Source organism: Rattus rattus, chromosome 8 (assembly GCF_011064425.1).
Source record: "Rattus rattus isolate New Zealand chromosome 8, Rrattus_CSIRO_v1, whole genome shotgun sequence".
In the NCBI taxonomy this organism is placed as follows: domain Eukaryota; kingdom Metazoa; phylum Chordata; class Mammalia; order Rodentia; family Muridae; genus Rattus; species Rattus rattus.
In genome coordinates this window covers 112837212-112850778 of record NC_046161.1, presented here as the reverse complement: position 1 = coordinate 112850778, position 13567 = coordinate 112837212, and the positions used below count along the sequence as shown (strand labels likewise).

Here is a 13567-nt window from a genome sequence, read left to right as displayed (position 1 = left end):
GCCACCACTGTCCAGCACAGGTAGGTTTTACCAATGTTCAAAATTGGAATACGACAGTTTAGAAATTTAAATCCAAAAGCTGGACATGATGATGCTCCCCACCATCCCAGCACTGGGGAGGTGGAGGCAGGAGGATCAGAAGTTCAAGTTCATCTTCAGCTACATAAGAGTTCTGGGCCATCGTAGGGTATCAAATAAAGGAATAAAACAACAACAACAAAAAAAAATTACTCTTTGTAGTAAGTTGAACAAGTCTGGAAGGATCCCTTTTGTGACTGTCTTTGGGAGTCCTGGGGTGTTGCTAAGATGCAGCCAGCTTTGCTGCAGGAACTCTGGGCTGCCCCTGTGGCCTCTGGGCTGCCCCTGTGCCCTCTGAGCTGCCCCTGTGCCCTCTGAGCTGCCCCTGTGCCCTCTGGGCTGCCCCCGTGCCCCCTGGGCTGCCCCCGTGCCCTCTGAGCTGCCCCTGTGCCCTCTGGGCTGCCCCTGTGCCCTCTGGGCTTCCCCTCTGTGCCCTCTGGGCTGCTCCTGTGCCCTCTGGGCTGCCCCTGTGCCCTCTGGGCTGCCCCTGTGTCCTCTAGGCTGCCCCTGTGCCCTCTAGGCTGCCCCTGTGTCCTCTGGGCTGCCCCTGTGTCCTCTGGGCTTGCCCCTGTGCCCTCTGGGCTGCCCCTGTGTCCTCTGGGCTGCCCCTGTGCCCTCTGGGCTTCCCCTGTGCCCTCTGGGCTGCCCCTGTGCCCTCTGGGCTGCCCCTGTACCCTCCGGGCTGCCCCTGTACCCTCCGGGCTGCCCCTATACCCTCCGGGCTTCCCCTGTGCCCTCTGGGCTGCCCCTGTGCCCTCTGGGCTTCCCCTGTGCCCTCTGGGCTGCCCCTGTGCCCTCTGGGCTGCCCCTGTGCCCTCTGGGCTGCCCCTGTGCCCTCTGGGCTGCCCCTGTGCCCTCTGGGCTGCCCCTGTGCCCTCTGGGCTGCCCCTGTGCCCTCTGGGCTGCCCCTGTGCCCTCTGAGCTGCCCCTGTGCCCTCTGGGCTGCCCCTGTGCCCTCTGAGCTGCCCCTGTACCCTCTGGGCTGCCCCTGTACCCTGTGCCCTCTGCTGCCCCTATGCCCTCTGGGCTGCCCCTGTGCCCTCTGGGCTGCCCCTGTGCCCTCTGGGCTGCCCCTGTGCCCTCTGGGCTGCCCCTGTGCCCTCTGGGCTGCCCCTGTGCCCTCTGGGCTTCCCCTGTGCCCTCTGGGCTGCCCCTGTGCCCTCTGGGCTGCCCCTGTGCCCTCTAAGCTTCCCCTGTACCCTCTGAGCTGCCCCTGTGCCCTCTAAGCTTCCCCTGTACCCTCTGAGCTGCCCCTGTGCCCTCTGGGCTGCCCCTGTGCCCCTGGGCTGCCCCTGTGCCCTCTGGGCTGCCCCTGTGCCCTCTGAGCTGCCCCTGTGCCCTCTGGGCTGCCCCTGTGCCCCCTGGGCTGCCTCTGTGCCCCCTGGGCTGCCTCTTACCCTTAGGGACCAAGGGTGTGTTAGCAGCAGCATGCAGGAGCCTGACACTGTCAGGTTCTACCGTGTGATGTGTGGCAACAGAAGCCTCTTCTCTCCGGCAGAGAGCCACACCCTGGGCCCCAGTGAACATTCCTTTAGTTGGCCACTGGTGGTGAAACTACTATTTCAAGGCTTTCAAAAAATATTTCCTTAAAATTATTTTTAGAAGCATTTCAAACACTTGACAGAGGAATAGAATTACTATTGTTAGCTCAAGCAGGTGGTTGTTGTTTTTAAAGATAGAGCCATAATGTTTTTTGTAGATTTTTTTTTGTCTCATATTGCTTTGGGCACTTTATAAAAAATCTTATTGGTCTTTTGCTTGTATATTATGGTGTGTGTGTGTGTGTGTGTGTGTGTGTGTGTGTGTGCCTGTGTGTGTGTCCGTGCGTGTGTATGTGGGTGTGCATGTGTTTACATGTTTGCTGTGCTTTTTGTTTTTTTCTTCCTCCTGCATGTGTGTTGTTTAAGAGAGAAAGAGAGTGTGGAGTTGGTTGGGTGGGGGAGTAGGAGAATCTTCGGGAGGGGAAATTGTGGTTAGAGTATATTGTATGAATTTTCAGTTTATAAAGAAGATAGAAGCACACCGCTCACAGCAGTGTTCTCTGTCGATTACAGAGTAATGAAGGGGTGGTGCTTCTGAGTCTTGAACCCAGGACGCTGATGTAGACTGACTTTTGAAGAGCAGCGTCATGCCTGTGTTAGAGAGTGGTAGTGATAGCCATTAGGCTGGTTACCACAGCTCATCTTTGACCAGTGTGTGGTGTGAATCAGGCACTTGCCAGCTGTCTGTTGTAGAACTGGTGCCTGACTGGCTGACAAGGCGGTTAAGTTAGACCCTGCCTTGAGGTTCTCATGGCACAGGGCAGGGACAGGGCCCAGGGCAGGTACTAAAGGAAGCGTCACATTAACAGATGAGAAGGATTTTGAGGGGTGCAGGGATGGGAGCTCATTCCCTGAGGCCTGGAACAGGAGTGGACAAGGTCCCTCTAATCATTGAAAAGGGTCACACACCAACGCTGGATCTGGCTAGGCGTCACTGTACTGTCAGTTACACCAGAGAAATGAGGGCAACAAACTTGGTGCCACAGTGGTTCCTTTCAGACCTTTCTTCTGTGTCCCGATCTATGCAGGTCGCCCAGGAGGAAGTTGGAAACATCCTGGCTTTCTTTATTCCTTCTGTGGCCTGCATCGCCCAGGTGGGTACAGTCCCTGAGCAGGGCCTTTTCAAGACTGCAGGCTGGTGCCTGAGGGAACGGTGACACTCAGTGTGGCTGTGACTCAGGAGAGACCACAGCAGGACCCCACGGTTCCCCCTACAGCCGGAATGCATGGCTTTCCATGCTAGCTCACTCAGCTATCACGGTCCCCAAGGAGGACCTCACAGGGAGGCCACTCAGTCCTGGGAGGGTCTCCCTACCTGGTCTGCTCCCTACTGCATCCCTCTCTTCCCTGCATCTGAGTCTGGACACGTGTGTGTTTCTAACATCCCTCCTCCTGTGACACCTGTTGCATTCTCCTTTTAATCTCCTCTTCATCCAGTGATTAGCAGCAGCTGGTCCTGGTTTTGCCGCAGCAAATTCAGTTAATAAGTGAACGCACACAGCTGTCAGTTAATAAGAGAATGCATGCAGGTGTCAGTTAATAAGAGAATGCATGCTGGTGTCAGTTAATAAGTGAGTGCACGCAGCTGCCAGTTAATAAGAGAATGCACATAGGTGTCAGTTAATAAGAGAATGCATGCAGGTGTCAGTTAATAAGTGAATGCATGCAGCTGTCAGTTAATAAGTGAATGCACGCAGGTGTCAGTTAATAAGAGAATGCCTGCAGGTATCAGTAAGTGAATGCATGCAGCTGTCAGTTAATAAGAGAATGCATGCACCTGCCTGTGCCTGATCTGACTTGAGGCTGCTGCTCTCTGACTGGATGTGCTGTGGTCTCATTTCAGTGTTATCTGTACCTGTTCTACAGTCCAACCCGGACTCTGAAGGTGCTGTTGATGCTGGCCTCCATCTGCCTGGGCAATGCGTACCTGCACGGGCTGAGGAACACCTGGCAAATCCTCTTCCACGTAGGGGTGGCTTTTCTGTCTTCATATCAGATCCTGACCAGACAGCTGCAGGAGAGGCAGTCGGACTACGGAGTGTGAGGAGGACATCGTGTAGTGGATGGCACCTTTGATTTCCCCTCCCCTCTGGAAGGCCAGTCTGTTTCCACTCTGCTTCTCAACTTCACCTCAAACCTCCATCCTTGTCGCTCCCGAGGTCACAGGTTCTGGCAGGTGCAGTGGAGGACCCGGGACTGCTGGTTGCCAGTCCTGGTCTGTGTGGACCGTTTGTGAAGGGCCACCAGCCGAGCACGGGACAGGGCAGCTGGAGCAGGCAGGCGCTTGCTCAGAGAGCATCTTCGACGGTCAGAGTGGCCGCATCTTGGTCTCCTAAATCTAACGATAACCTCAAACCACTAGATTCCACAATGGTAGATTTAGTAAATGGCCGGCGTCTGTGAGGAAGCTTCAGAGTTGGTGTCAGTTTGCAGGTTCCGTGTAACTTTAGTTTTCATGGTGTCAGTACAGGGTAAATTAAAGCTTGGAAATACGGCTCACAAATATAAGCTAAGTAAATTCTGTTTACATTTTTGATAACTTGGGTTCAATAAACCTTGGGAATATTTAAATATATTTTGGATATAAATTGAAGCTCATTCAGAATGAAGCAAACTTAGGCTGAGAAAATGCTAAGGAGATCCGGGTTTATTTAAAGGACAGAGACCCTTTGTGGTGGCCAGACTTCATGGACACAGATGTGGTTTTTATTTATCTGCAGGACCTACCTGAATTATGTTTGGATTAATAACCAGTATCGCTGGGTCAGAAGCTCCTAGGCATGGGCAGATACGGGGCCTTCAGGGTCCTCTTAGAGGAACAGAGTGGAGGGGAAATGCCAGGGTTTCGGGGGTCCCTGGCAGGAATGGGGAGGCCGCTGTTATCCGCCTTTGTTGTGGTAGCTGGGCGCTCGCCACTGTAACACTGCCGGAGACGAGGCCCTGTGCATCTCCTCCTAGAGAGGCCTCCCAAGTTAATTACTCCTCTGCGCCTCCCTCGAGCATCCTGATTAGATCATGGGCCTCGTTTTATGGACAGGTATTAATTAAGTAGGTATCAACACTCGAAAGCTTCGAGTAACTGACACACGCTCTGTAAAGCAGCTCCACGTGCTTCTGAGTAAGACCCCCTGTATCTCCACTGTGGGCATCTGGTGGTACTCAAGAAGCCATGTTGGGGTTCCCCTCTCTGGCTTGTTCTTGGAGTGTACCCACAATTTCGTGGGTTGGCTCATGAGGCTCCAAAAGCGATAAACCCTATTTTGGTAGTTTTTAAAGGAGAAAACTACCCCAAAAGTTACAGAGTAATGAGGAAAGCCAGAGCGTAGGGTTAGAGAATCCTGTTAAATTTCGCTGTTGCCAGTACCCTGTGTTAGTCAGCCACCAGGTATCATTTCCGGAAAGAGGTTACGTGACTCAGAGCTGGATTGAAAAAGCATCTCCGTTGTGATTTCCTTTCCTTATAAGAGAATTTTCTATTTTTAGTCAAATCTGCAATGTCTGGGTATGAGTGTTGCATCGGCAGCTTCCTTGGACGTGAACTTCAGCCTTGCGTCACTTTTTCTCACACCCACGTGACACACGTGCGTACGTTTGTGTATTCTGTGCAGGCAAATGTTCACTCTCCCCGAAAGAGAATTTTGAAGTGGAAAGGAGAAAGGCAGAGGAGGAAGAAAATTCTTTTAATTCAAAGCACACATTAAAAAAAAAAACCCAAACTTTAATTTAAAAGAATCAGCCTAAAACTGTATTGTTTTCCTCCTCAGCCTGTGTGGTGCTGTGTTGCTCTACATCTGGACACTGCACACACTCGTGGTTGTCAGTCCACAAGCAGTAATGAAGCAGTCCCTGAGGGTGCCCTTGTTACAGACATTTGGCACTTTTGATGCTAGTGGGGTTATCCATGCTTGGTGACAAGGCTCATGACTTATGTAGACAGGGTTCCAAACTGACTCTTGCAAGCGGAAGGAAAAGGCATCCTCTAGGGGAGGAGAACGCCTCTCTCGAAGCCCAGCCAAGAGAAGCCTCACCTCCCTGGAGGGAGAAGCTTAAATGTTTGTAGCCCAGTGGGATTCCTGATGCCAGGCAAACTGGTTCCAAGGCAGGAGCCTTTCTTTGCCCATCGATGGCTGCTCTTCTGGCCCAGCTGGCTCACGGGAAACAGTGGTGCAAACAGAGCTCAAATTGGAGGTGCTTTCCTGATCAGTGCTGCCTGGCTGCTGTTAGCCAGTCAGTTGGAGCAGTCCAGCACAGGCTTAGGCAGAGAGGTTGTTTTTCCCTCAGCGAGCTTCACCTTGACCAGAACTCTGCCTGGCTCTCCTTTTTCAAGGTGGAGACAGCTGGGCCATCTGAGGTCGGACTTCCCTCTCAGCCTCAGATGCCTCACAGACCCCACGGGAGTGGTAGGGTTATGGTTCTTGCTATCTGTGAACCCTGTGGACATGCACAGGGGCCTTTTTCTAGACCCCCTTTCTTTCCTAGTTACCGTGTGTCCCCTCCCCCCCATGCCTGTTTCCACTTGGCCTCCTTCTTCCCTCCCTCCAGATGGAGATGCAAGCTAGAGTCTGGAGAGACAGGAAGCCTAGCATCAGTGATGGAGAGGGAGGTAGCTTTGGAGTCCCACCCTCTGCCCTGCCTTGGCTCAGCACTCAGGGGAAGCAGGACTTTGATTGTCAGCATTGCTTGGGGTCAAGGGCCACAGCCAGCAGGCCTAAGCAGGTGGCTGTTTGGAGCATGAGGCGGGGAAGAGGAGTGTCTGTCCTCTGCAGGTTCCCTGGGCCGGTCCAGGTCCGCATGCCACACTTTCATTTGCTTCCGTACCCAGCTGCTTCCCGAGGGAGCCACTTGTAACAGCAACACTTCAAGCTCTCTCCTGTGTGTTTTGACAGGAATGACTCATGACTCAGGCTGTACATGGCCAGGGGGCTCACTGCTGTCACTGTGTCCAACAAACACTTGCTAAGCTGTTGCTCGTGTCTGACTGTCTCCCCCAGGTCTGGGGCCACGCCACCTGTGTGCTGTGAGAGCCCAGGAGGGTGGAAGAAGAGAAACTAGGGTGCCCTTGAGAGCTGAGGTGGGGAAAAGCAACACACAGGTCAGCCAGCCTAGTGGCCTGGAGGTCAGCCTGGCTCTTCCACTCAGTCCTGTGTCACAGTAGAAGTCCCTGCCTGCCCTCCTCAGTGCCCTTAGTGAGGATTACAAGAGGTCACGGAGGGGACCATTGTACGTGTACAGGAAGAAGGGGTTACAAGGCCTCTGGGTGTGTGTGTGATGTCTGTATGCAGGTGAGGGCAGACACAAGGTAAGGCAAGAGCCTGTGACTGGGCAGTGAAAAAGAAAGGCGGGCTGAGGATCCTAGAGACAGGAGAGAGAGTATGGAGAAGGGAGAAGGAAGATGGAGGAAGAGAAGGATGATCCAGATCCTCGTGGCTTTAAAGAGCCACAGGTAGCTATGAATATCATACACGGGATGGATAATTACAGGACAGTTTGTCCAGTCTTAAGTGGGCAGCTTTAATTAATATCAGTTGGCTCTGAGTTCTTCGGGTGTTTTGTGGGTTGAGAATTTACTCATATAAATCTGATTGATAAATTACAAGCCTCTAGAGTTTTGATTTTTACCAGGTTACTGGGAATTGTGACTATAACCACAGGGGCTGGTGGCTGGGAAAGTGAGCAGAACCCACAACAGGAAAGCCTCGAGGTGGGCGGTCACTGCCTGGGGCTAGCCATGGAGGCTGCGAGACCACTGGGGCCAACGCTAGCGTGGGATGGTGCCCCCATCTTTATAGCACACAGGTGTGTGTAGCAGGCAGCAGCTGCACCAGTGTCCAGGCACCTACGGGTGGCATGTTATGCTGCTGCGATATAAAGGCCCCAATCCGGATAGGAAATGGCTCCTTTTATTCCTGGGTCTGCCTCATGGTCTCTGTGTGTGGAGCCCCTGTTACAGTCAGCATCAGTATACCTGCTCCAGGATCCAAGGTTTTTTAGGTGTCTCCAATCTCTACAAGGAAAGCCCCTGTGCCCCACCACGTCCAGCCCAGAACGGGGCAATTACTCTTCTGTCTCCTCCTCCTCTTGTCTTGTTTTTCAATACAGGGTTTCTCTAGCCCTGGTTGTCCTGGAACTTGCTCTGTAGACTAGGATGGCCTTGAACTCGTGGAGACCCACCTGCTGCTGCCTCCCAAGTGCTGAGATTAAAGGTGGGTGCCACCAGCACCTGGCTGGCACTACCACCCTTGCGTTGCTAGGGAGATAGATGTCAGCAGGACAGCTGTGGAAAGGACTTGGTCTTCACATCTGGGAATAGTAGGCTAGAGAAGTATCTGCACATGTGAAGTCATGGGCAGTCAGGACTCAGGGCCCCAGTCATGTTTTATTTAAGGAAAATGAAACCCATTCTTTTTTTCCCTTTGAGCCAAGTTTGGTGCGTACATGTGACCTTGATCCTTACATCGATGTGATCCTTGGATTGCTTCAGGAATGTTATGAGGTCTTTGTATAACTCTGCCTCTAGGATTTGATTGGACTTAATGGGCTTTTCTACTAAGAACGTAAAAACTGAGGCTAGTTTCAGCAAAACCAGTCACCCCTCACAGTTGCCCTCTGTACTTGCTGCCCACATTATGAGCTGCTTTCCATTGATAACAAAGATCTGAGTACACGATGGGCACATCCTAACCCCCACATGCTCGAACTGAAACGTGTCAACGTGCGGATCTAATACAGCTGTTTATATACTGTGTATATTAAAATTAAAACGACATGAGGTGGCTTAAGAAGTGTGTAGAGAATAAATCTAAAGTGTTTTATTAATGTGCGTGTGTGCGTAAGTGTGTGTGTGCGTGTGCGTGTGGGACTCTGAATCAGGGTTTACTTTTCTTGTGGGTCTGAGGTGGTCTGTGGGAGAGGTTTTGGGGAAACGTGACATCCTGGGCTGAACAGGTCAGAATACTCTAGGTCTGAGGGCTTTAGTTCGGATCCCTAATCAAGAGGGCAGGGGTGGGACTATGGGGTGGGCAGTCTACAGGCTCTGTAGCTGCCACCTCCTGTGTGCCAGCCAGAAAGGCACCTCAGAGATCTGTACTAGGGGTGAAGGCTTCATTTCCACAGGTCAGCCCTATCAAAGAATGGCCACCAGGGGGCGCAGCCACTGGCCACCCTAATCCCACCCAGGGCTGCTGCCCTCCTCAGAGGCTGCTTTGAAACAGCTGACAGAATTCCCGGGAACGGTGGGAAGTCCAAACGGCCTCTGTGGACCAGCCTCCTAAGCCTTTGCGGGGTGGGGGGCTTGGGGGGTTGGGGGGTGGGCGTGGGGTGTCTAGAGTCCCAGCCATTGCAGGAGGCCATTTTCCGATAAAATTTTGAGTTGCTGGATTGGGATTTGAAGGTAAACAAGTCCTGTTGCTCAGGTGGAGAAGCCAAGGACTGGCCCAGGACGCCAGTCAGAGAGCAGCCTGTCCCCTGGCCTGGAGGGAGGGCTGTCCCATCTGGTAGCACCACTAATAATAAAGCACAGTCTTGGGCCGTGAAGATGCCTCTTCTGTGCCAGGGAGAGTTGGGGCTGGCGAGTCTGCCCCTTTTCCTTGAGTCCTAGCAGGAGGCCTGATGACAGCTGCTGAGCTTGCTTACTTGGTGCCAGCAGAGGGAAGCCTAGGAAGAAGGGCCTGGCTGAGGCTCTGTGAAGCAGCTCTCAGATGGACGAGGCAAAGTCTGGAATTTGCTGAATGCCAAAGAGAAGACCCTCAGATCTGAGGGTGAAGATACTTCACCTTAAAAAGACAGCCAGGGGCTGGAGAGATGGCCCAGTGGTTAAGAGCACTGACTGCTCTTCCAGAGGTCCTGAGTTCAAATCCCAGCAGCCACAAGGTGACTCACAGCCATCTGTTATGAGATCTGATGCCCTCTTCTGGTGTGTCTGAAGATAACGACAGTGTACTTATATATAATAAATAAATTAAAAAAAAAAAGATGGACAGGTGTGGGGCCGAAGAGAGCTCAGTGGTTAAGGGAACTGGCTGTTCTTTCAGAGGCTCTAGATTTGGTTTCCAGTATTTGAACAGCAGTTCACAACTGTCTATAACTCCAGTTACAGCGCATCTGACGCCATCAGCCTCTGCAGGCACCAGGCATGCATGTGGTGCACTGATACACACGTGGGGGAACCCCCATAAATACAAAAAAAGTTAAAAAAAATTTTAAAAATATTGACAATTTTGATAACAGGAGGAAAGAAGTGTGAAGAGGGAAAGACAGAAGAACGGAGCATCTGGGCAGAAGTGGAAGCAGTAAGGGCTGGGGTGGGAAGAGTTTGTGTGGATCAGCAAGAAAAGCCACAGTCACAACTGAAAATTGGAAGGAAAAGCCTAGCAGTGGGCAAGCGACAGAACACGGGACCATCGGCCGCGGGTACACGTTAAAACCGCGGGAGGACACGTCACCTTACACCTAAGAACTTTGCAAAGCAGAAGGCTGAATGGTAGGGCTGGGGGTGTGGCTGGGTCGGTAGAGTGCCTGGCATAGCAGAAGCCTGGTTCAGTCCCCAACACCACACATGCCAGGTGTCTGGCTCAAGACTGGTCCCAGCACCCAGGAAGAGGAGGCAGGAGGGTCAGAAGCTGTTCTTGGCACTACTTAGGGGATCGGGGCCAGCCTGGGCTACATGAGACCCTGTGTCAAAACAATGAAAAGTGCCTGCCCATGGCTGCTTCTGGGTCCAGAGAGGAGCCAAAGCAGAGACTAGGGGCCGGAGTGGTAAGGGTGTGTTTCTGGAGACCATGAGGGATGGGGTAAGTGGGGAGTAGAAAGTAGGAGATGTTGAAGGGAGAAAAGCAGCAGTGGGCACCAGTCACACTCTCTCTCTCTCTCTCTCTCTCTCTCTCTCTCTCTCTCTCTCACACACACACACACACACACACACACACACACACACACACCCAAACCCCTGAACCATCTCTCCCCAGATCCAGGCAGGCTGAGGTAGTTTTCTGGTTGATACTTTCCCACAGGAGACTGAGAGGCTCTCATGAGGATAAGGAACAGCTGTAGGGGGACAGAGGTGTCCCCAAGCCAACCCTTCCTCCTGCCCCAGAAATAGCCTGAGCCCAGAGTATGAGTCTGAGGAAGTGAAGCCAGGGCGACGGGGGCTTGGTGAAGTGGACCAGGACCACCATGGCCCTGGGGGCTTGTTCCAGGCACATTTTCCAAGGCCCCAGGGATCAGTGCAAGGGCCAGAGGCAAGGAACGTGGGGCCAGTCAGAGTGAACTTTCTCACGGGACCGTCCAGCAGGCCTCACAAAGGCCGGAAGCTCACTGTCCTGGAGGTGTGCAAACTGAGGGGTTGGGTGCAAGGGGACCTCAGAACAGGCTGTCTGCATCACACGGACATCTTGTCTCATGGCTGATATCTGAGGGGACATCTGCTGGTCTCTTTTTGTGTCCATCCTCGGGTGAACCAGCCACCAGCCACAGGAAACAGCCCGTGCCAGCTCCCGTTTGAAGAGTAAATATTAGTCTTTTCAAGAGCTGCCTGTTCTCTGTCACTTGGCACAGAGGATGTTGAGCTTGGGGTAGGGGACCTCTTGGTCTGCACAGGCTTGGTGGAGTTTGTGTCACTCAGTCACTACTGCAACCAATGGAGGACTTAAGAAAAAAACCCACCCCTGCTTCCAGTAGCTACACCTGAGAGACTGCAGAAGACCAGCCCAGACCCTAAGCTCTACCTCATCCTGCACCCCTCTCTCCTCAGACACTGTTCAAGCTGCTTATACTCAAGGGGACTGGGAAGTTGGACTTGACCTTGAGGTATGTGGGCCCCAGTTCTGATTTATGTGCCCATGAAATACAGTGCTCATCAGGAAGGGGAAACAGCCTGCCCATGTCTTCCTGTCAGTGCCGAGAGAAGGCCTTGGAAGCAGCCTACCTGACCACGAAGCCCTGACTCCAGCGACTTTCATTTCATCTCTGATTCTCCTCGAGTGTCTCTGTTATCACTCCTGGGGATAGAGTCTCTCACTCCCATCCCCAGTACCAGCCGCTTTGCACAGGGTGAGCGGCGAGCCAGTGTCATGGCTATCCTTCCTTGCCGTGACTGTATTTGTAATCACACACCTTTGGGTGTATCTGTGAGGACATTTCCAGAAAGGGTTAACTGAGAAGATAAAGTCCACGTTCTTTGTGGGTTCCTCTGCCCCATGGGCTGGGGTCTCAGGCCGAGTAAAGAGGAGAAAGCAAGCTGGCACCAGCGTCCATCTCTCCACACGTCACCAGCTGCATCGCACGCGCCCTTCTGTGACTTCGCTGCCATCTTGAACTGTGTCCCCTAACACCATACACTGCTGAATGTAACATGGTGTGACACAGTCTGAGCTGGGATTCCAAACACTCACCCCTGAAAGCCACTGTCCTTTTCTGTCCCAGGGAAAGGTGGAAAAAGGGGGGCTTCCATCTCCAGAAGATGTGGGGAGATGATGCCATAGAACTGCCAGGAGGGAAGAAGGGGACTCTGACACAGGCGGCCCTGTCTCAAGCATCGCTGAGGCAGCAACCACCGAAGAAGATTATCACCCCAACTCCCTATGAAACGAGAGCCCCTCCCCCAGCCCTCACCAGCCTCAAGGGACAAAGGAAGCTACAGATTGAATAGGAGAGGATTTGAGTGAAGGTAAGTTTGGTGCACTATGGAAAGCCTAGCTCTTGGGAAGTTAGGCAAGATGATTCAAGGCCAACCCCAGCTGCTTCGTCAGATCCCCTTTCAGAGTTCATATGGGACATTTTAAGCTGGTGGGTGGAGGCAGCTCAGTTGTTAGTGTTTGCCCCGCATGCCCGAAGCCCTAGGTTTGATTCCCGCCACAGCATAAACAGGGTGTGATGGTGCACACCTGTTACACTAAGCACTCAGGAGGTAGAAGCAGGAAGATCTGAAGTTCAAGGCCAGCCTGGGTTACATAAGCTTCTTTCTGATGCCCACCACTACCCCTTAAAAGGCCAGGAAAGGAATAAATGCCCAACTCCATGAACATCATCCAGCCCACAGGCCCCCAGAGGCAAGGAACCTCCAGAGAGCCATGGGGCATGAGCTATCTGGTGCACGGTAGAGGTCCAACCTAGAAGTTGGGGTAAGACAGCTCATGCCTGGAAATGGTGGGAGGCAACGTTGTGACTGGCGGGGGTCTGGAGTTGCCCAGAGGAGGTGGGTCAGCCAGAGCCAAAAGCACAGGCTGCAAACCATGGCCACAATCTTGTATAGCAAGGCTAGGGAGTGCCTTCAAAGACCTACTCAGTGCCAGGCTCTTAACTGTCTCCACAGACACCTTACTAGGCTCTGCCTCATATACTCATGCCCACCTCTTCCTTAAGTTCCCACAGCAAGGCTATGTCCGAGTATGGGGCGCCAACTCTTATGCAGGCTGTGCTAGCTTGAATGTGAGCTGTCCTCCATGGCCTCATGCATTTGAGCTCTTTGTCCCCAGCTGATGACACTGTTTTGGAAGGTGTTTAAGAAATAGGGCCTCATGGGAGGAAGTGGATCACAGATCCCTGTGGTGGTGGTGAAACTTATGGGCTGACAACCTTGCATCACTTCCTGTCAGCTCTTTGCTTCCTCACGGTTAACGATGACCGACTGCCTTCTGCTCTGGCTGTCATGCCTTCCCTGCTGTGATAAACTGCATTCTTTATTTTAAAAATGTTTTAAAATGAGTTATTTATGTGTATGCGTGTGCACGCGTAAGTGAATCCCACATGGGCTCAGGTACCTGGGGAGGTCAGAAAGAGGCATCAGATCTCCTTAGGAATGGAGTCACAGGCAACTGTGAACAGCTGGTGTGAGTGCTGGGGACTGAACTCAGATCCTCAGAAGGAGCAAGTGTTCTTCACTGCTGAGCCGTCTCTCCAGCCTCCTCTCCTCCCTTCTTTAAACAGCGAGCCAAGCTCTCCCTCCTTTGGTC

At 52.7% G+C, this 13567-nt stretch overlaps 1 protein-coding gene across 1 annotated transcript in view; it reads left to right on the top strand.

Annotated features, from left to right (window-relative positions):
* Sec22c (SEC22 homolog C, vesicle trafficking protein) overlaps window positions 1-8431 on the top strand; it is a 24123-nt gene extending 15692 nt beyond the window's left edge. Inside the window, exons 6-7 of the mRNA XM_032911205.1 lie at window positions 2648-2713; window positions 3463-8431. Coding sequence (XP_032767096.1) covers window positions 2648-2713; window positions 3463-3663 — 267 coding nt within the window. The 3' untranslated portion in view covers window positions 3664-8431. The remainder of the gene's footprint in view (window positions 1-2647; window positions 2714-3462) is intronic.
* The last annotated feature ends 5136 nt before the right edge of the window (window positions 8432-13567 follow it).